This window comes from Taudactylus pleione, unplaced genomic scaffold, assembly GCF_031769625.1.
Source record: "Taudactylus pleione unplaced genomic scaffold, aTauple2 ptg000155l, whole genome shotgun sequence".
Classification (NCBI taxonomy): Eukaryota; Metazoa; Chordata; class Amphibia; order Anura; family Myobatrachidae; genus Taudactylus; species Taudactylus pleione.
Window position 1 is genome coordinate 10,492,666 of NW_028284557.1, and position 22,563 is coordinate 10,515,228.

Sequence of the window (22,563 nt, forward strand, 5' to 3'; positions counted from 1 at the left end):
TGAATGTTCATAATTAACTGCTAAGTTATTTTCTCCTGTGTGTCATTTCTTTCTTCACTCTTCCTTGTACTCCAGGTAAGGTTTATTTTTAAACTTACACACAAAAAACACAGTATAGATTTTTTTTAAGGGGGGCATCAAAGGGTCTTTTTGCCCTGGACTCTACTTGGTCTAGAACTGGCCCTAAATCAATGGTTCTGTTTATGATGCAAACGGGAGGAAGGTATGAAAAGTATTGGGGAGGTATAAAGGGTTAATAAGACATTTGCATTTGGAACTGCCTGATGTAATTTCAGTCCAACTGTCTAGAGGTAAAGATCAGATGAATAAGCAAAAAAAAAGTACATGCAGGATACAAAAATATTTTTTTCTGTAAAAATATATCTGGAGCTTTACTGCATTTATATCTGCCTCTAAATATCAACTTATCATGATGATAAAGATGTAGCTTTCACAGAAGGATGCTGATATATGTACTTGGTACATTATTAATTGACCAAGGCAACTTAAGTATTGCTAACTCGGTATCATTCAGTGACTAAGGGCTCTGTCTATCAATTTTTGTAACTAAAATAATGTGATAATGTGAAAAGGGGTGTTTTCAAACCCTTTTCACATTATTTTAGTTTCACTGAAATGTATTGAAAGGCTTTTGGAACAGTTTTCGTGAAAAAATTACTCCAAGCCCTTTAATTCATATTTCTTTAGCAAGCAGATCGCATTTCCCATGCGAGGAGGAGGGGTTGCGGGGGGAGGGGGGAGCGGTAGTTGGCGGCGTTGCATGCTCAGACACCTTCTCATGGTATTTTTTGCGAAAAATACCATGAGAAGTGTGCGAGGAGGATTCTCAGGGAGAGAGCTTTATCGCAAGCTCTGTAATCTGCATGCAGATGTTAGTATATCCATGTGATGCTTCCTAAATTTGCAACTTTATTTTAAATACGGATTGTAGTAAATAAGGGCCTGAGGGCCTGATTCAGAGCCGGACGCTCTGACCAGAGCGCTCGGTCTGAATCAGGGCCCTCCTACCTATTCTTGGAGCGGCCTCTTGGACGCTCGCATAGCTGTGGGTTACCACCCACAGCTTATGCGAGTGTCCATGATAATGGTCGCGATGGTCAAGACCATCGTGACCATCGGGCTTGCGACGAGACCCTGGAGTAGGGTCTCGCTGCCGCAAGCCCTGGAGTGATTTTGGCTCTATCAGAGCCAAAGTCACTCCCACTGACATCACTAGTGATGTCAGTGGGGCCGGACCCAGACGGTAGGCGTTCCAATGGGAATGCCTCCGTCTGGCAGCCATGCCCCCGGCACGCCCACCAAAGGGGGTGTGCTGTCACTCACCAATGACAGCACGCCCCCTTTGGTGCGAGACCCCGAGCGACGGCTTCCTCATCGCTCGCCGGGTCTCGCGCATGCGCACGACGGAGCTCCCTCCGTCGTGCGCATGCGCATTTGGGTACCATCAACCTGCTTGCGAGCATCCTGCGCTCGCGAGCAGGTCTGAATGAGACCCTGAGGCTCTAATGAGCATATTTCTCAATATTATTTTTACACATATGTTTTCACACCCTTTTCACATTATTTTAGTGTCACTTAAGTATCACTTAAATTAAAGGGCTTTTGGAGTAGTTTGTTTCAGATTTACTAAAAGAAATTGTAAAAAAATACCAGGAGGGAGACCTGCGATAGTAATGCTATCTGGAGGTAGAGCTAAGCAGGGTTCCACCCCAGTTTCCCCTACTTCAGCTCAGCCTTGCCAGCAGAGCTTGGAGAAGGCTTCTGTGATCAGCCATGTGTGTCTTATAGGCCACAGACTGATCATAGTAAAAAAATAATTTAATATTAAAAAAAATCATATTAACACTTACGTGCACCAGGGGTCAGTGATCGGTGATCCAGTGAGAGCCTTGGTGACCTGGTCACCTGATCAATGTGCCCTGTAACCCCAGTCAGCTGATCTGTCTGGTGAACTGAGATGCTGTGAAGTCCCGGCTGGCATCTCAGTATACAGTACTGATCAGATGACCAGACTCACAGAGTAGGAGCCCAGAGATCAGATGACCTGATCCCCGAGGAGCTCACTGATTACTGGCCCCTGGGTGTCGGTAAGTTTGAGCTTAGTGGAGCGGAGCGGAGAAAAGGGAGGTGTAGTCAGTGGTGCATGCACTTCACAGTCTCAGCGTATTTTTTGTGAAGTGCAGGGAGAGCATTCGCAGGAACAGAGCTTTATTGCAAGTTATGTCCCTGCATGTGATATTTGTTAGATCCTTGCGATGTATTCAAATATTGCATCGCACATTTGGGCAATATTATACCATCCACATCTGAGATACGTGTTGTGATAAATATGCTCCCCAAATCTATGGTTTTATTCTCAGTTTATATTGTGTTATTCAAAAAAGTACAAAATAATTTCAAAACTAATGGACAATAGTGTCTTGGGATAACGGAACCCCAAGTACATTTCATTATGTGTGCTTCTTTGAAAGAGTCAAGATAATTACTGTATAGCAAACAATGCTTGGTTTTGTTTTTATACTGTAAGTAAAAACCTTTACTCACAATGTCTCTTCCCCCTCTAGTAGACGACGGTATGTGGCTATCTCCATTTCCAGGCGTATCTTGATGTTCAGGAGAATCTCATACTCTTGAGTCTGGCGTCCCATGTCCGTTCGAATCTGAAGCAGCTGGCCTTCAATATTGCTTATTAATCCCTGTATCTGGGCCAGCTTTGAGCCGTACTGAGCATTTACATTTTCAAGGGTGACACTTAAAGCATTTTTCTGCAGGAAGAAACAGATACGGTACATTGGATGTGTTGTAAAGCAGGAGGGATTAGCTTTTATGTAACTATGTACATACAAAAGTAAAAAAAAATTCTGGAGTATAGTTTACATTTTTTTACAGTCCAAACTTATTTGTCAAATTTAGACTCTAGATTCTAGAAACAATAGTCTGTTAACTAGAATACAGAGTAGACAAAGCAATAGAATACAATACAAAAAAATAATGGTTTGACATTTTTGTGAATTAATTTACTGTAGTTCAATATGATCTTATCACTGTATATAACATATATTAGAATTAATTATGATTGTTATGTTGACAGTTATACAGTACCTTGCTCTGTTCTGCTTGCAGCTCTATTTCCAGCCCTTGTACACTGCGTTGTAGCTCTATAAGTACACTTCTGTATTCCTCCACCTCAGTCGTATTTTTATATATATCCGTGTTTATCACTTCTAGCTAGAAAGCAACAAAAATATTGTGTATATAAATTGAAAAACTATATTTCTGAATAATTCTTCTTGTATGAAGTTGATGGTAGACATAAATCTGCTCTTCTATATGCAGGTATTCCCTATGAACCTGCCGGCGCTCTGTGTACACTGTGGATCAGCTGCAGTTATGGTGGACAGCTAGACCCAGGGCCATAACTAGGGTAGTGGCACAGGGCACCACAGGGCAGGGGGAGCAGTTCGAGCCTTTCAATTTTCTGTTTATAATCATTCTCACTTGTACAGGGGCATAACTAAAACTTTGTGGGCCCCATAGCAAAGTTTCTTAGGGCCACCCCAAGTCAGGTATCCACCACAGTGGTAATGCCTAGTGCTGGTATAGAGTGTATAGGAGACTGCCTGTGGCTGTACTATTAGTGAGTAGTGTAGGGGATGGAATACTGCTGGTATAGAGAGGAGTGACTCTATACCAGCAGTATGCCATCCCATCACACTACTCACTATTAGCACAGCCACAGGCAGTCTCCTATACACTCTATACCAACACTGTATCTTATCCACCCTGCTGCTGTCTACCGGAACCGCTCCCCACATCAGTGACCTGACCAGCTACCCCCGTGCGGCCTGCCCCGCTGCTGCCTACCGGTAGTACCGGAACAGCTCCCCAGCCTCCCCTCCCACTGGGTCATTTCAGCCTGCCGATGTGAGTGATGGCGGGACCGGGACACCACCTGCGCAGTGAGGAGGACGCAGCCGCCACGTCTTACCTGAATGCTGGGCGGCGGGCGTTGTGCTTCTCCTTCCTTCCTGGACTGGCTGTCACTCGCATGATGATGAAGTCGTCATTATCTCGCGAGTCTTGCTGCGAGCGGCTCTCCTCAGTGCGGTAACGGGTCCGTCTCCCAGTGAGAGTGAGACGGACTCTAAAGCAGTGCCAGTGGGCCTGGCCGGCATAACTACAGAGGGTACAGGGCCGGCCCGGATTAAATAAACTTTAGTAAAAAAAAATGCAGAAGCTGGATCTCGGGCCCCCCCAAGTGGCGGGCCCCATAGCAACTGCACCCCCTGCAGTTACGCCACTGCACTTGTAGCTTCCTCTTATTTTATCCTCAGCATCTCCTGGCCTCCCCATCTTTCCCCTGGCCCTTCCCCATGAGGCCATGCCCCTTTTTTGGGTGCGTTTTGTCCCCATTTGAAAAATAGGGGGGGTGCCAATGCTCTTTCTGGCACAGGGCACCAAGAAGTCTAGTTACGGCTCTGGCTAGACCTGTTAAATCTGTTCAGCGTGTCTTCTAGAATGAAACAGGAACTTACATTATACTATAGGTGAATGAAACATGCAGTATAATATGTGCACTTTAGCTTAATGTGGAATGTACATGAGGGAGAACACATTCAGAAAAAACAATAACATTTATATAAAACTAATTGCATCTCTTAGCTAACTTTATTTAAAATCATAGCCATGATTTTAGTTTTACTTACGTAACTGCTTGGCTCTCTCATATGCTTTATGATAGGAAGCGGCTGTGTAATACCATCCAACTCAAATGCAAATGCAGCAGGAGGTGTTTGATAGGAAATAGATATCTCCTTGCTGCATCTGCGGTCTGAGTGCTGCATCCGTAGACGCTGCCTCAGATCACCATCAGTAGCAATGGAGACCACAAAATATCGGAGATGTATGCAGACCATCGTGTTTATGTACATCTCTGAATCAGGCCCTCTGATCGATGGAAAGTAGATTACAGCAGTGCTAGTTAGGCCAAGTCGGTTATGGGTGCCCCACTTCTCTACTCAAAGCTGGATTTCCATTAAAACCTGGTTAGGCTACTGTGACGACAATGATGCTTAAAAGAATATATATCTCAATTATTTTAACAATATTCATTTAACTTTTTAACATGCATCTATTTTCCAATCCCACATTATGCAAAAGTGTGAGTTAGAAAAATTATTTATATATGGATAAAACTAGAAAACCTATTCTTTTTCAGTGGAAACTGTGCTATGCTGGGCTCACATGGGTCCCCAATGATCTTTTTTAAATCAATACACAGGACCTTTTCTCCCTATAATGTAAACTCCTGATGGACTCAAACTAACAGGATAACTTGGAATATGTAGGTTCCAATAACTGTTTGACTTTATCTGAGGGACAAAAAATGAATATGGTGTGTATGTAATGAATTCATGTCATATGGATGACCTTTTTAATTCACATTGATGGGAGTCCTACTTATATGGGGAATGTAGGCCCAGATGGGCATTGCTAAATAGTACAAAAACACTTGTATAGCAAACTAATGAAGAGATAACATCTGTACCTGTCACTATAGTGAGATATATGAATTATTTTCAGGAGGCAGTTGGCACATTAAAGGACTGGTACCTGGATTGTGCCACTGAAGGGGTGCAGTTGCTATGAGGCCCAGAGGTAAGGGGGTCTGGCAATGCCTGCCCATCCTCCCAAGGCTGGTGTTTACACAGAAGAGCAGATCAGAGTTCTTCTATCAGTGTCAGGGTTCTCAGAAGAATGGTCTGGTATCGCTGGACCCCTCCCCCACCCACAAATATTGCCATATTCCTTTATGATTTCACGTAAAAGGTGACTTTTGTGAGCTTGAATGTGAGATTTAATATAAAACATCCATTCACACTTTATATATATAGTCACACAAATTATCACTGTCTGTGCAGCATACATACCTGGCCTTCATGTTGTTCCTTTGCATCTTGCCTTATCTTTTCTACTACTGATTCACATTGGACTCTCATGTCAGCCAGAACCTTGGCGAGATCCAGAGAGGGAGCTGCATCCATCTCTACACTGACTTTGCCTCCAACTTTCTGGCGCAGGGCTCCAATCTCCTGTACACAGATATACAGAAATATATTTTGGGTCAATTATATCTAGAACAGTTTCTAACTTTAGAACTGCTGTATTTTGTATTTGTAGAATCACCATCATCAACATTGCAGTGCTTGACATTGACAGTCAGTTTAATAAAGCAACCACAAAAACAAATGAAACAAATACACAAAAATACATAAAAACAAATTATACCCAATAACAGAACAAGTACATCTGAAGTTGTCTTTCATGATTGTTGGCAGTGTTATGTTATTTGCAATATAGAAATATGTTCTTTTTTTACTGTTGTTTCAGTCCCACCAAATAGCACCTCTCGGAGTGCTGGATGCCGTGTGTCGCTCTGTCCTCACTCTCGCTTAAAATCTGCATCTTATTTGCATATTTAAAAGACGTAGAAGCAACAAAACTACATTGCTAGCAGCAGAGGCTCCTGCCCTCTAACCTGAGGGGGCTACCGCTGCTGCTGGCTGGTCTGGCTGGCCGGGTCCACAGCGCCTGCGCAATAGATCTGGCAGGCACCGAGATCAGCGCATGCGCATAAACGGAGGTGGGGTCGCGCATGTGCATAACACTGGCTTCTGGTGGCTGCAATGACTGCAGCCCTGAGAATCCACGTAGAGTTGCCCAAAAGGCAGAGCAGCAGCTTCCACGAAGCCGCTCTCTGCTAATTGCAGCCTGAACTGGCAGTCACAGGGGGAGGAGACATCTCCCTCTGGGGCTGCCTGTCCTGTGCATGACTGAAGAGTGGCGCTTCCAATGGGAAGCCACCTCCATTCACAGTGTAGCCAGTGCAGTCATGGACTGCACTAGCTCTCTGACGTGGTTGATTTTATTGGGGGGAGGGCTGCCCCTAGGTAAAATCTGCCACTGATTGTTAGTGCACACTGATCAATGGGGTATGCAACATTTGTGTGAGACTGATTTTGAATCTATGCATACAGGGCTCCAATCAGGGACGTAATTATAATGGGTGCAGTGCACGTGGGCCCCTGGCTCCAGGGGGGGTCCGCACCGCACACCCTGCACCTATAGTATACTTACCTCCCCGGAGTCCCACATCGGTGCTGGTTTCTGCGCTGTAAAAAAGTCTAGAAAATGGCCACCGTTGCCATTTTCCCATCATTTGCGCGTGCGCTATAGACTCTGGGCACACTCTAGTGCCCAGAGTCTATAAGTGCAGCGCTGGCTGCGCAGCCGCCGGACTGAGAGGAGGGGGCCCATGATGGAGACTGCACACGGGACCCTCCTATATAGAACGCCTCTGGCTCCAATGCAAACTGCCGCAGCTTTTCCTCTTGCCAAATTCTGTTATGCTTCAGCTGTGACTTTGTACGTGTGTAAAATCAATTCTTGTGCGGTTACGGTCGTAGCCTAGCTCCTCTAGTACACTCTAAGCAGCTTTTCATTGCGTCTGCGACAGGACTAAAATGCAAAATTTAAAGCAAAATACGACTTGCAACTCCACTTGGAGTGTCTCAGTCATGCCTGGTGTCTCACTCCATATGGCGTAAATAACTCCAGTAAGTGAGGACACAACTGTAGGGTAATGTCCTGCAATTAGTGTCACAATGATAACGTTCATGTTTTTCTCTATGCTCTGCTGATTACAATTTACTGCATGTTCTGGTAAACTCAAATATCCTGGCTCAGCTACCAGGGCTATAGACTTTACCATCAGTGCCTACTGTTTTTCAGCACAATGAGAAGGGAGATGTTTATTGGGACTATGACTAAAGACCACGGGGTTGATGTATCAAACAATGAGTGGAGAAGTGGACGAGTTACATTTTAGCCATTTTGTGGGCTAAACCGATATTCATACAAATGTAACCTAGTATTTTATGCCTCAGTAAGAACTAGTTCCTAGTGAATTTAATTGTTTGAACCCACTAAATAGGTAATATTATAAATGATACCCAATTTAATGGCAATATGTCGATAAAATGAAACTCACATAAGCATGGTTCTTCTTGAGATAGGCCAGCTCCTCCTGCAAAGACTCAATCTGCACCTCAAGGTCTGCTTTGGCCAAGCTGAGATCATCAATAACTTTACGCAGTCCCATAATGTCTTGTTCCACACCCATTCTCAGGCTCTGTTCAGTTTCAAATCTATAACACATTATTAAAAAAGGAACATTTTAGATACAGTATCATGAAGACAAAATAAGCAGCTAAGCAATTAAAACTCCTTAAGGGAAATGATCTTTTTCATTATGTATCTGTAGTACAGTATTCATACTTTCTGCAATTAATGTAGGTGATTAGTGATTCATCTACCTACATCTACGACATTATCTGGAATTACAATTGTATCAAGATCTATTTTTACTGTTTGATCAGTGAATTAATTTGTTGCCGTTTTTGGTCATTATGATTTTTTCTTATATTTTTCCTAGGAATCCACTTATCCCTTAAGTTCAACATGAAGGCACAAAATGCATCCTATTAAATGTATAGGACTCTACTTAAGTACTGTATAGCACCTCTAGCTTTGTGAGCTGGTGAGAAGGGAAATACATGTTTCTTCGTGTACAGAAGTTAGCCATGCGTTCCTCTGTACTGCAATGTATACTCTTAATAAATGTGATCTCCTCATCCTTTTATGTCATTTTAATAGCCTTGCTTTGTAAATATAAATCTTATTTCAGCATTGGTCTGCAAAATGATGCACTGGCTCACTCTACTTTCCCCTTTCATGGAAAGCTTTCACTGAGACCAGCTCCTTCCCTTGTTCTGTGCAAAATTCTCCTTAAAATCCATCTTGGCCCGCAAACCCATGCACCTTGGTGAAATTCTTGGAAAATCTGAAAAACTGAGGAACACAAACAGTGGCATCACTGGGGTCGGTGTCACCCAGTTCACAAAATAGACTCCCCTCGGGCGCCAAAGGTATGCCCACCCGAAAAGAGGACGTGGCCTCACAGGGAAGGGGCATGGTCGTGAGGCATTCATCACTTTCGAGATCCTGGGATGCCCCCAAAGATTCTGTGACCAATCAGAAATGCACACTGGACGGCTGCCAGAAGATAATCTCCCAGTACCTCTGCATCCGTGCACACGCCCCCCAGTGTCTGCCATGCTGCCGATCACTGTTGATCGGGCAACACAGCAGGACCCCCCACCTGCTGGCTACAGAGGATCAGCTGTCGCGAAGTTGGTGGCTGCAAAGTTGAGATGTTGCAATGGTCCGATCATTAATGGTCTGATACTGTTGGCCAATATTTACAAAAAAAAATTATGTTTTTTTTATAAAATTGTGTTGGTTAACTTATAAATAAGTGAATAAGTGTTATTGATGTAATTAAATCATATAAAAAAAATAAAAATTTTTGTGGTTTTTGGAAAAAATATTAGCCAGTTATATTGCCCTTCAAAGCCTTCCCTTAAAAATAAATATGGGTTTGGCTCCTTCAAGCACTGTTGCTCACAAAGTAGGAGAAATGCTCTGATTTCTCCAGCTTTTTAGCTTTGTTAAATATGGGTAAAACCTAAGTCTGTCCTTAAAAATGCAGAAACAGCTGTTTCTTCATGATTTAAGGTTGAAATTAGTTTAATAAATAGGCACCTTAAGACTTTGTGATTAGTGGCTCAGATAAATGTCTTAAAAAAATCTGAATAGATCTCTAGATATTTGTAATAAAAGAACAATGCATGTACTTGATTATAAACAACTGGCTAACATGGGAAAAAAAAAACTAGATTTTGCTGTATCTTTTGATTGGCAATTACAGTATCTCTAGATATGCTACTAACAGTTTTTTTTACTAAGTAACATATTTGCTTTTTTTATCAGTATAATCTCATAACAAAGTATTTTTATTCCTATGGAACTTTTATTTTCCCTCTGTATATACTGTAGAGTCCATTGGTGTCTACTTAGAGAAAGAGCTTTTACGGTAAGGTTATTAGATTACAGGATTTAAAGATATGTACTGTACTGTATATATAACGGTAACCAGGGGTTAAAGTGGGCCGGAAATGGGTGAAACTGCGTTCTGTCACTTCTATTTGGAGACGGAACCAGTTCCGCCTCCTCCGACTCACCTTAGACTGGCGCCGCAGGAAGGCTCCATTTGCTGGGCGTCTGTTGAAATTTTGTTACCAGCGGGTGCCTGGCTCCCTCCTCGCAGCATTAGTGGCAGCCTGAGGCTGGAGCTCAGTCTTGAGCTCCGGCTTCCGGGTCCGCTCCTCCCATGGGCACTATGAGAGAGATGTCATGATGTCTCTCCCATAGTAACTTCAGAGGACTCGGAGCAGCCAGGTGGACCAGAGCCACGCAGAAGTGGGGCTTAAGGTAAGTATTATTTTTTTTTTGTGTAAGTGGAGGGGGCACTACTACTAGGGGCATTACACAGGGGGCATTACTACTGGGGGCATTACACGGGGTACTACTAGTACTGGGGGCATTACACAGGGGGACTACTACTGGGGGGGCATTACTACAGAGGGAATTAATACTGGGGGCATTACTACTGGGGGCATTACACAGGGGGCACTACTACTAAGGGCATTACACAGGGGGCATTACTACTGGGGGCATTACACGAGGCACTACTACTGGGGGCATTACACAGGGGCACTACTAAGGGTTTTACACAGGGGGCATTACTACTGGGGGCATTACCCAGGGGGCACCACTAGTACAGGGGGCATTACACAGGGGGCACTACTACAGGGGTCACTACTACTGGGGGGCGTTACTACCAGGGACATTAATACTGGGGGCATTACTACTAAGGGCATTAAACAGGGGGCATTACACAAGGGGCACTACTAGTACTGGGGGCATGACTACTGGGAGCATGACTACTGGGGGCATTACACAGGGGGCACTACTACTGGAGGCACTACTACTGGGGGGCATTACTAGAGGGAGCATTACTACTGGAGGCATTACACAGAGAGCAATACTACATGGGGCATTACTATTGGGGGCATTACTTTGGGGCATTGCTACAAGGGGCACCACTCCTGGGGGCACTGTATAAGGGGCAGCACTCCTGAGGGCACTGCATAAGGGGCACCACTCCTGGGGGCACTGAATAAGGAGCAATACCACTACTGTGAACTCTGCAAAAAGGGCACCACTACTGGAGGCACTGAATAAGAGGCACTGCATAAGGGGCACCACTACTAAGGGCACTGCATAAGGGGCACTACCACTACTGGGGCCACTGCAAAAGGGGCACTACAACTAATGGGGGCACTGCATAAAGGGCGCCACTACTGTGGGCACTGCATAATGGGCACCACTACAATGGGCATTGCATTTGCATAAGGGGCACTACTGCTATGGGCATTGTATAAGGGGCACAAATGTGGGCATTGTGTAAAAAGGGCACTGCTGTGTGTCATAAATGAATAAGGGACACTACTATGTGGTGTAATGTGAATCGGGTGAATCAAGATTGTGCTACTGTGTGATGTAATATGAATTGGGAACACAATTGTGTGACCACTCCCATTTATTTTGTGACCACGCCCCTTTCTTTCAAGACCACGGCCCTTTTTTTGCCGTGCGACAACCGCGCGCACTGTAATTTTTTTAGAGTAGGGAGGATGAGTTCCCCCACTTCTCTAGGAGCACTTTCAGCACTGACAGTAACTCAGGTTTTAATATACTGTAGGAGCAGATTTTTTGTATGTTAATATTGTTACTGTCTGTTCCACTTTAAGACGTAGACAGATATGTACAAGAAGGAGGCAGCCACAGTCTTTGTTACACATGGCAAATAAAACACGTCATCGGATGAATGGTCTGAGTACTTTGTAGGTGTTTTCTTTCATGAGCAAAGGTTAGTTTGCATGTTGTATAGGGCATGGTCTAGGTATTTCACCTTTAGTATATCTGAGCTGGAAGTGTAGCCGTAATATAAAGTGATCTGTATTGTGTCAGTTATGAGCACACAATCATTTGTTGGAAATTGAATATCCAATCAATTATTTAGAATACAGAAAGCTCATAAACTAAGATTGTAGTTTTTGGGCTAGCTGGACAATCATTAGTTGTATGACACAATTGTATTTATAGTTCACATCACAATGTTTTGAATAGTCTATCTTCTATATTTAGAGGGGGATGTAGTGGGTATGCCGGCATGGGATGCCGGCCGTTGATATACCGATGCTGGAATCCCGCTGCCTGACAAAATGCTGACGCCACTATCCCAAAGAGGATCAGGATACCGGCGTCAGCATCTCGACCACTGGAGTCCCGAACGATGGATCCGGTAAGTATGCACGATTAGCTGGGGAAGGAAGTGTTAGGTTTAGGGACCCCCAGGAGGAAATTAGAGTTAGTCACCCTCCGGGGAGGGTTAGGCTATGGAGAGGGGGGATTAGGGTTAGGCACCGCAGGGGGTTAGTGTTAGGGTGTTGGGAAGGGGGGGTTAGACTTAGGCACCACCAAGGAGAGGTTAGGGTTAGGCACCCCCAGGGAGGTATGGGTTGGGGGGGAGAGGGTTAGGCTACTTGCCACCGCCGTCGGGATTCTCCACCTTCGGGCCTGCACTGTCGGCATTTGAACCGGCTACTCAGCTGCCGGTATTTCATACCCAACCCTTTTATAAGTAACTTCTCTCTCTCTCTGTATGTGTATGTATATATATATATATATATATATATATACTGTATATCAGTTTATCCTACAGTGTGCTGGCAGAGACTAGCTGTGTTAACTTCTAGCAATATTGAATATAATTGTGTAGGGCAACAGTAGAAGCTACAGTATAGTCATAAGTCGAAGTCATGTACCGTAGATAGAGTGTGCTTACTTGAGTCTGAAGTCATCTGCTGCTAACTTAGCATTGTCTATCTGCAACAGTATTCGTGCATTGTCCAAGGAGGAATTCAGAATCTAAAAATAAAATCCCAGTTAATGATATAACTTATTTTAGTACATTTGCATAAACTTTGATGAAAATAGCCTAACAGTGAGCAGCTATCACTTGAGTCACAAGTTATATTTGTACATCGGATGCTCTTATTAAATGTAAATTATTCTTAATTCTTAATAACATTAAGTTTAATTGAAATGTACAGTTATTTTAATAAATGAAAAATTAGTCTTGTGCTAATCAGTACAGTGAGCATATTATATATATATATATTATTATTAGATTATGTTTATAGGGTGCCATCAGTGCTTGGCAGCGCCATACATTTACTAGACAAAAAGACAGCACATGGTAAAACAGTACAGTACCATATCAGTACACTACAGTAACAAATAATAATTAGCACTACAAATCTCAGTACACAATGCAGCTACAGAAGGGATGGGGGCAACTAGACTTCTAAGTTATGGATTGGAAACTGTAGATGAGGTCCTCAGTCCAATGAAAGGAAAGTGCTTTCTTGGCCTAAAATCTCTTGGGTCATTAAATACCTGATTGAATCTTTTTCTTTAGACCTTACATTATTCCAAGCCCTAATCCAAACCTAAATCGGAACATTAAACCTATCAAAAGTTGTAAAACTATATGCAATCTTTAAAGAGCTCTAATTTGCCTTTCTAAATTATAAAATGTAGCAAACCCAAGAATAAGGACAGAGCATGTTTTACTTTCCCACTACCATCATTTGCCTTGCTATTAGCTCCATATAAACTTCTGCCTCACTTCCGGTGGTGAATTTTAACTGCCACCCCCAGTGAGTGATGCTGGCACTGGCAGTGTCTTCCTATTAGAAGAGCTGTCTGCTAATCACAGCCAGACAGGCAGTCCCATGGTAGATGTTTTCTCCCCCTGAGACTGCTAGTACATACCATGATTACCAGACAGAGGGCTTCCAATTGGAAGCCATTCCTTTGCCTTGCCATCTGCCCTACCTGGCTTCTAGGGGGCTGCAGCCGCTGCAGTCCATAGAAGCCGGTGCTTCTGCACATGTGCTGGTCGTGGGCCCTGCCAGATGCATTGCGCATGCTCAATGCACCTGAGAGGCACCAAAGAGAACAGGAGCTGGCCAGTCCGCCTGTAAACCTGCTACACGGGCAGCGCCCCCTGACATATAAAGGTAGGAGCTGTCTCTTCTCTCTTCCATTCAGCTGTTAAAAAAAGAACGGTAGAGAGACAAAGGAAAATGTTTTTGATTTCACAATTTTTTGTTTTTCTGCCCAAGTGTCATATATTTATCTTTTTGCTTATACAGTATCCTATAGTTTGTAAAGTGGTCTAGGACTCCTAATATGTGTTTATCGATCTACTGCACTGTAGGCTAACAAGTATCCTTTCTACTGCTTGTAGTGCAACATTTTATATTTAGAAAGAAAGGTCTGTCATATTTTCACAATATATTCTGTTTTTGTATAATTTATGTTTTCTCTTTTATAATGAATACTTACATTTATATATTATTTAGCCAGAAAGTATAAAATTATAATGAGCATAAAGCCAGCAAGTATTACATCAGAATAGATCTTATTTAGAGAAAGCGGTAAAATGCAAAAACCACATTTCTAAAAGAAAATGAGCAAAAAGCCTATGTGAAAGTACAAGACAACAGTAAAAGAACTAAAATAAGTAGTTTATTTTTTTAACTAAAATTAAGCTACCGTGAACCATAAAGACTGTGGGCCTGATTCAGACCCGGATGCTAAGGAGCGTTCGCTCGTAGCTGCCGATGGTTCGCATTGTGCACATGCGTTTGCATTGCAGTGCGTGGGTGCGAGCCAGTTACTGCGATCGGGAATCGTGCACTCGTAGCACAAAGACTGAGCGCTACCTTGAGTGACAGATAGTGCCGTTTGTGGGTGGTAACAGGGGAAGGTGCTTGTGAACAGGGTGGTGGTGCGAACGCAGGCGTGTATGGGCGTCAAAACGGCATTTAAAGGGCATGCATAATTAGCATGGAGGCATCATTGTACATGTCACCTGCTTGAATTTCAGTCAGCACTGATCGCAGTGCTTGCGGCAGGGTAGGGTCTACCTCAAGCGCTGCTTGCAGCTCCGATGGCTCTCGATGTTACCGATTAATCATACACTTCCTGGAGATGACGTGTGTTAAGAAAGGAAAGTGGACGTCTTTATACACCTGCGTTCGCTCACTGCCGTTGCTCTCTAAGACATAGAGGGCGTCCTTACACCACGCAGTGCGATCACAGAATTTGCATACCCAGCCCCTTTTGGCCGCGAGCAATCGCGGCTTAGCGTCCGGGTCTGAATCAGGCCCTGTATTCCCTGTAGAGTGGTCTCATTAATGGGCGACAGAAGTTTTTCCAGCTCTTGCTATTACCTGGTATCTTATAGCATTGCTTCAGAGGTAAACAGAAGCGCAATTATTTGTTTAATTAGAGAGTGGTTTATTGATTAAAGAGAAAGTATCTCCCTCACTGTAGGAAGCATGTGAGCGTGCCCTTATTACAGAACAAGCTCCCTTGCCAAAAATAAATTATATTTGTCTAACACTTAAAAAGCTGGCAGATACCAATTATAGCACATAACTCTTATCAATGATGCTAAATATGAATGCACTAGATTGACTGCTGACAATGATTTCTTTGTTACATTTTCTTTTAGCCATTTATGTCTGAGCTGGGATGAGGTGTGGAAGGGCGCGTTAATAATACTTCTCTAATTTTACTTAGGTTTCCTCATACAATGTTCTTTTCACAGTGGTGGCTTTCTCTATTAATCATTCAGCTCTTTGTATTCTGATGTCTTATTGTATCAATGTGTTTGATCATATATCAAAGTGTAAAATCTTCCTCCCAGATTTTGGTGTTAGTCATGCAATGTCAGTTACTGCTTCTGTAATATGTCATTCTAAATGGGAAATACCAAAGTCTCCTGGGAGTAAATCCCCTTGCAACTCTATATAGACATACATGTAATTAACAGAGTAGAATTTACATTTTCAAAGAGAATGTTGACCCATCTCTTTTCACACAGCCATAGTAAATAGCTTAAAGATTGATGTCTCTGGGGCCTATTCATCATACCTAAACTTTCTCTGGAGGTAGTTAGGTTTAGAACTCGCATGGAGTTCTACCTAATTACCAGAGGAATTCATCCTTCCTCCTCTCCATAAGTATCTATTCTGAAAAGCTGTCATTTTTGCGATGACAGCTTTTCGGGAAATAGATACTTTTCCTTGCCTGCTCTAACTTATCGCATCTGTAGTCAGTGCTGCGCATGCGCTGTTACATCTGTAAAACCAGCGCATGCGCAGCACTGCCTACAGATGCGGTAATTTTGTGTGTCCCCCTCCGCTCACCTCCCCCCCGTCCAGCACTTACCTGCCCGCGCAGCAGCCTCCGGCTCCGTCTGCTATGCTGACACGTGTGTTCTCCCAAACTAAACTTTATTGTGTTCTGCTGAGAGAACACAATGTCAGCATAGCAGATGGAGCCAGAGGAGAGACCAGAGCGCCGGAGGGAGACGCTGGGGGACCTGTCCAGCTGGAAGCAGGTAAGTGTTAACTACTATACGCCACCTCACAGTGGCGGATAGTAACACCATCAAATTCCGAAAACACATAATTTTTGAAATTTTATGAATACCATAATTTGAATGGAAATTAACGCAGGGGGACTTAGCAAAGAGATATCAGTGATATCTCCTGTGCTAAGTGTGTTCATGAATACTAAAATAACGTTAATTAAGGAAAATGTCCTTAAAAACATTATTTTAGTGTTGATGAATAGACCCCTCTACCCTTCCTGATAATTAAGTATCCTCATGTTAAGAGTTCAACTCAGCAAGCATTTTATTACCTGGGAATACATACAGTAACTACCCATGGAGCGAATGTTGCCGTAGGTTGCCCATTAGAAACACTCACATAATCTGCATCATGTATGCAAGATGATGAGCTTCTAGCATTGCATGGTCTAAGTAGAATCAGTTGGTACCCAGTTTGACATACTGGATTCATTTACAAAATTACATTGCAAGTTTCAATTGAACAATAACTAAGAAAAGCAGGAGCAGGCCACTACTACTGGGAAAATGAGGTCATATTTGAAGGTATATATTTTCTTGTATGTTGCATAGTGTACAGTTTACTGTACGCTAAATTGGTCTGAGCAGCACTGTGGAGTTTTATGCCCATATAAGGTAAAAGAAATCTAGAGAACAGGGTGTGACTGTTGGGTGTGGAGGAAGATAAGTTATATGTTAACCAATACATTTCTGCCTTGTGTCATATATGTTAATATAGTGTATACAGGAAAATCCATATGACTGTTTCAACGTGACCACACACATGGCAACTTTGATCGCCTATTAGATCATTTTACACTGAAATGGCTGCATATCAAAATAAGTTATGATGGTCATTGCAGATTATAAATGCATGTGGACATTGACTTCATCTGAATATATATGTAGTTATTTTCCAACTGCACTCTGGGAATGGAGCATGCAGCCTGTGCCTGATAGCACGCATGCTGTATAGTGCATACATAAAGAAAACAAAGGTTTGTAATAGAAAATAAATACAAATAAACTTGTACCCAGGGTTATGACTAGAATAGAGGGCTGCAGGGGACCTGTGACGTTACACCCACGTGACCCGGCATGAAGGGGGGAGGGGCCACAAATATTCATTCCCTCTCTATGCCCTTGTGGATGGTGACGCAGGAGCGGTCCAGCCTCCTGCAGCGGTCACGTGGTTGATACGTCACAGAGGTCCTTTCTGCATATAGGATCTAGCATCAACCTTGTACCCAGGGATCTCTGATCGGTGGGCTGCTCCTGTGAGCCAATCATGTGGTCTGTATGGTCAGCTGAGGATGCCGGCTGGGACTTTTCACTACATCTTAGCTGACCACAGAGCTTCAGCTGATCAGGTTATAACAGCAGCCCACCGATCAGAGATCCCTGTGAGTAGGTAACTTTTATTTGATTTATTTCCTATTGGGACAAGAACACTGGGATAGTGTTTGAGGGCAGGTATATTTGTCTTAGCTTTCTGACCTACACATTATAAAACCCCAGAAAGAATGTTAGTGATTGTTCTCCTGAGAGCTTTTGGGCTTTGATAGAAGCTGGTTAAGGGTTCCTGGGTTATGGATGGAGAGTGAGGATGAGCTCCATCCATTAGGCCCAGTTTAGGTCTCAGGGCCTTTAGCTTTAGAGAAGGCTAATGATTTCACCTTCATGAGGGTGTTAAAAGGCTGTCAGCCTTGTCATTATCTCTCTCACTGACTGGGGAAAGGGACTACAGAGTCTCTGGGGGGAAGGGACTGCAGAGTGTGAGAGAAACCTGCTACTGGATACAAGTGAGCTTGACTTTTTTAAACGCCTTATGTTTTGTAGTGTTAGGCAGGAATGACTTAAGTTTAGCAAGGTATTTATTTTATAGTTTTATTTTATTTTCCTGCTTAATAAAACTGGCTGAAGTCAGTTGCACCATAAACCTTGGGCTTGTGTAATCTCTCAGCTGCTGTGCAGTAGCAGGGTAGACACTACTGAGATGGTTCCTGCTTCCCTAACCCTGTTACAATATTATAACCATTTATTTTCTATCTGCATGCAGCCTGTGTACTTTCAGACACCGGCTGATCACAGAATCCAGCACTGGGCTCTGCTCTGCCTGTCAGATGTTAGGAAGGGCAGAGGAAACAGACATAAGCCTCTAATAATTGCATCTGAATTTAGCGTAATTTTAGAAGTGCTTGGTCTGAAACAATTTAACAATAGAAATTTGGAGATTTTTACAAAATCTTCTCCCAAAGCCCTGTGATAAATATATATGAAACTAATAAAGGTAAACCTTGAACACTGGATGGGTCTTAATTGTTTTGGGGTGTGCTGCTGATATGGGAGGTAGCCCATAAACCTCCAGATATGTACAAATGATTACAAGCTCAGCCCCTATATATGTGATTTACAATTGTCTTCGTATGTGTGTGGTGGTAAACCAGGTGTGGATGTATATGTAGGTAAGAATGGCTAACTAATGGATAGAGAAAAGGATTTTATTGGTTAATCACAGTCTTAATCGGCTGACATACAATGTTAGCATGCAGGGGGATGAGTACATGTCCTTATACAATAGATAAAATGCAGATGGGGGTAGGTGCATATAGTAAATTACATAATAAATCTTGAAACAATGTGCATGAAAAATGTAAAATTCGGGAATAGTTGTCCACAGTGATTCAGAACAGTCAGTATTATTATAAATTAGGGATTGGCGGTTCAAATCCTGACGCCGGAAGACTGGCACTAGTGAAGATCTCGACTGCGCAAAAGGTAAGTATAAACTAACCAAACCCCCCTCTCTAACCCTCCCTTAGGGGTGCCTAACCATAACCTCCCCCCCAAGTGCCTAACCCTAACCCCCCTCTAAGTACCTAAACCTACCCCCCCTTCCCTGCTGCCTAAACCTAACCCTCCTGGGGGGGTGCCTAACCCTAACCTCCCACGAGGGTGTCTAACCCTAACCCCCCCCTTCCCCTAGCCTAACCCTCCCGGGGGGGTGCCTAACCCTAAGTTCCCCCCCGGGAGCACCTAACCTAACCCTCTACCCCTCGTGGCTGTCCACGCCCGGCTTACCTTTGATCGGGATGTGTCTGCATCCTGACACCTGTCATTAGACCCTTGCTGGGATTAGACAGTCAGGATGCCGACGGTCGGCATTTAGACCGTCGGCATCCCGCCTGCATACTGATAAATTGTGTGCAGTCTCGTACGCTGGTTAGAGAATAGTATGCCAGAGAGTGGAGTCCCGCTGTGCTGCTAGAAGGTATATACAGTTCCAGTCTATTGCTGGTCTTCTTTAAATGAGTGATAGGCTTCAGTTACCTCAGTTTGTGATGTATCCACACTGAAGTCATTGGCCTGTGGCAATGTGGAGGGTTGGCGTGTCTGCCTTTCAAGAAATGCTGCAGATGGTGTACCTGTTTAGGGAGGCCCGTTGGGCATCAATCTATCCAAGGGGTCTGCTGGCCGTATAGGCGTTGCCATGAATTGCTCGGGTGTGGAGCTTTTCGTGGGGCATCTTCTCTTTCCAGTCCCGTTACAGCTGCAGATGTGGTGGTTACACCACTGGATGTGGTGGCTCATAGCGCCCCCTCCCCAGCGCGCAGCGCCGCTGCAAATATATATTTTATTTTTTCTAAGGGGGACATGGACATGCCTCCCCACTATTAAGCCTTGCCCCCACGATAGTAATGGGGCCCGGGCCGTCTGTTACCATGGGTGTTAGCATATGGGGCATATTCGTGATATAAACCAGGCACATGGTATCTGTGCAGACCTCTCTTGTCTCTGCATATGTGCATAAGTACACTACTTCTATGTGCACCTTTGTTGAGTATAAATTACAACTCTGAATCAAATCCTATTTGTTTTTACCTTGTTGGAAAATGTCTTAATGGTTAATGTGATTCTGTTTGCATTTTATTGTTTACAGTCCTCAAATAAACCATTTATGATATTTTGTGTAAAAGTCTCAGAAAGGCAGGGCCGATGTAAGCATCGCAGGGAGGGGGTGATGGGCTGAACAGCATTCCCTCCCTGCTTCTTCTTAACCTGGCTGGTGGGAGGTTTGGTGGTCTCATTGATTCTTCAGGCTAGCAATTTGACTTATGGTTGTGACATCACAACTAAGTACCACACTCCCTGCACAACATAGACATGGAGGAGCAGCAGCCAACAGGTTGGTGCTCCAAGAGGGGACACAGAAAGGGCATTATAATCACTGGACACGTCACTCATTCAATGTTTTAGGTGCAGCCTAACCATTGACTCTCTAGGTAACATCCCAGGTTCTCCAAATGATAGCTCAAGCCCTACAATAGGACAGGGGCATTGAGAGCGCATGGAAGGCATATCTAGCATGGCCATGACTGCTTGCTTCTTCTGCATTGATGGGGCATCACCACACCCTAACATGTGGCCACACTCCCAACTAGACCGTTGCTATTGCTTCAAGATTTATATTATCAACCCTGACTGAAAGTTCCATATTTGCAATATTACCATACACAACTGGAGTTCACTTGTCTCTTAATGCCTAATACATATCACCATGATGGATACATCTTTTCTCTTTCATTACTAGTAAGTTCTGTATTTACACCTTTGTTCTTTTATTACTCATAAGGTGTATTCAAGGTGTTCTTAGTCCATAAAGATGTTGGTTTTAGAGATGTATATGAAGCAGATCAGTAAAGACAAATGACTGATGCAGAGTGAGCAAAAATTAGTGTAGCATATGTAGTGACAAATTGCCCAGATAAGCAGATGCAGAAGATATATATGCACCTGGAGATGCTGGTAAAGAGAGTTCTAAATATCCAGTAATGGCATAGTTGCACAACTGTAAAAAGATGCAAAGCAGGACACAGATGCAAGTAAACTTGAGAAAGCTGTATCATTTATGAGAAGGTACAAACAGTGGATGATGATGATGGTTGACGGCACTAGTGATTGCTTATGACTGGTTGTTTGTACATGCACCGCTGATGCTGATTGATGCATTCTTCTTCACTTTTGCATGCATTATGATTTTATGAGCTTGTTTTTTTTTATATTTGTTTATTAAGTACAGGAGAAAAAAATACAACTGACTAGAACTGTCGTACATCATTAAATTTTGATATACAAAAAAATTAACTGGAAACACATGTATGCAATTCAGCGAGAGAGAAGGAAAATAAAAAAACTTGCATCAATTAGAAACAATAGACCCATAAAAACGGGAAAAAGCGGTTGTGCTCAAAATAACCGTGGTGGGTCTTAGTTAGCAACTTTTATCGAAAGAAAGTAAAATAGAAGGTCTTACAAAAAGGGAGGGGGGAAGGGGGGGAGGGAGGCAAACGAGTCAGGGGGATAAAAGAGAAGAGAATGAGTATAGCGGGAATGTTCTGGGAGGTATTAACTGAGACCTGGGAGGGGAACATTATGGTGGGAGTACCAGGGGTTCCAGACAGCTTGGAACTTCCGTATAGTATTATTCTGTAAACTAGTAATATATTCTATTTTTGAAATGAACCATATCCTGTTAAGGAGTTCCTGGTGGCTGGGAGTATTTTCCACTTCCCAATTACGGGCAATCTGGTACTAAGCTGCACAAGATATGTGTAAGACTAGTTTGTTGGAGGCGTTTGAGACATGATTGATCGGGGCACAGAGTAATAAATTTTCAGGAAAGAGGGAAATCGGGGAATTGATGAATTGGGAGAGCCACAGTATTCCAAAAAGGAAGGATAAGTGGACATGTCCACCAAATGTGAAAAAAGGTACCGACATGGACACAGCATCTCCAGCATAAATTAGAGGTATTCGGATAAATCTGATGGAGGCGCTCTGGCACCAAGTACCATCTGGTGTATACTTTGTAAGAATTCTCACGAATAGTCACACACACTGATGGAGCATTTAGAGATGGCTGTTCGTATAGCATCCCAAGTTTCGTCATCAAGGGAGAGGCCCAGATCTGATTCCCAAGCCTGTTCATGAGCCTTGATTGGGGGAGACTCCAATGCTAGAATAGA

General features: G+C 43.3%; 1 protein-coding gene across 1 annotated transcript in view; it reads right to left on the bottom strand.

Annotated features, from left to right (window-relative positions):
* LOC148521800 (keratin, type I cytoskeletal 19-like) overlaps positions 1–22,563 on the bottom strand; it is a 31,783-nt gene that overhangs the window by 4,383 nt on the left and 4,837 nt on the right. The window contains exons 2-6 of the mRNA XM_088474668.1: positions 12,893–12,975; positions 8,072–8,228; positions 5,952–6,113; positions 3,124–3,249; positions 2,566–2,786 (exon numbers count right to left, since the gene is read on the bottom strand). Of these exons, the coding sequence (XP_088330794.1) occupies positions 2,566–2,786; positions 3,124–3,249; positions 5,952–6,113; positions 8,072–8,228; positions 12,893–12,975 (749 nt within the window). The remainder of the gene's footprint in view (positions 1–2,565; positions 2,787–3,123; positions 3,250–5,951; positions 6,114–8,071; positions 8,229–12,892; positions 12,976–22,563) is intronic.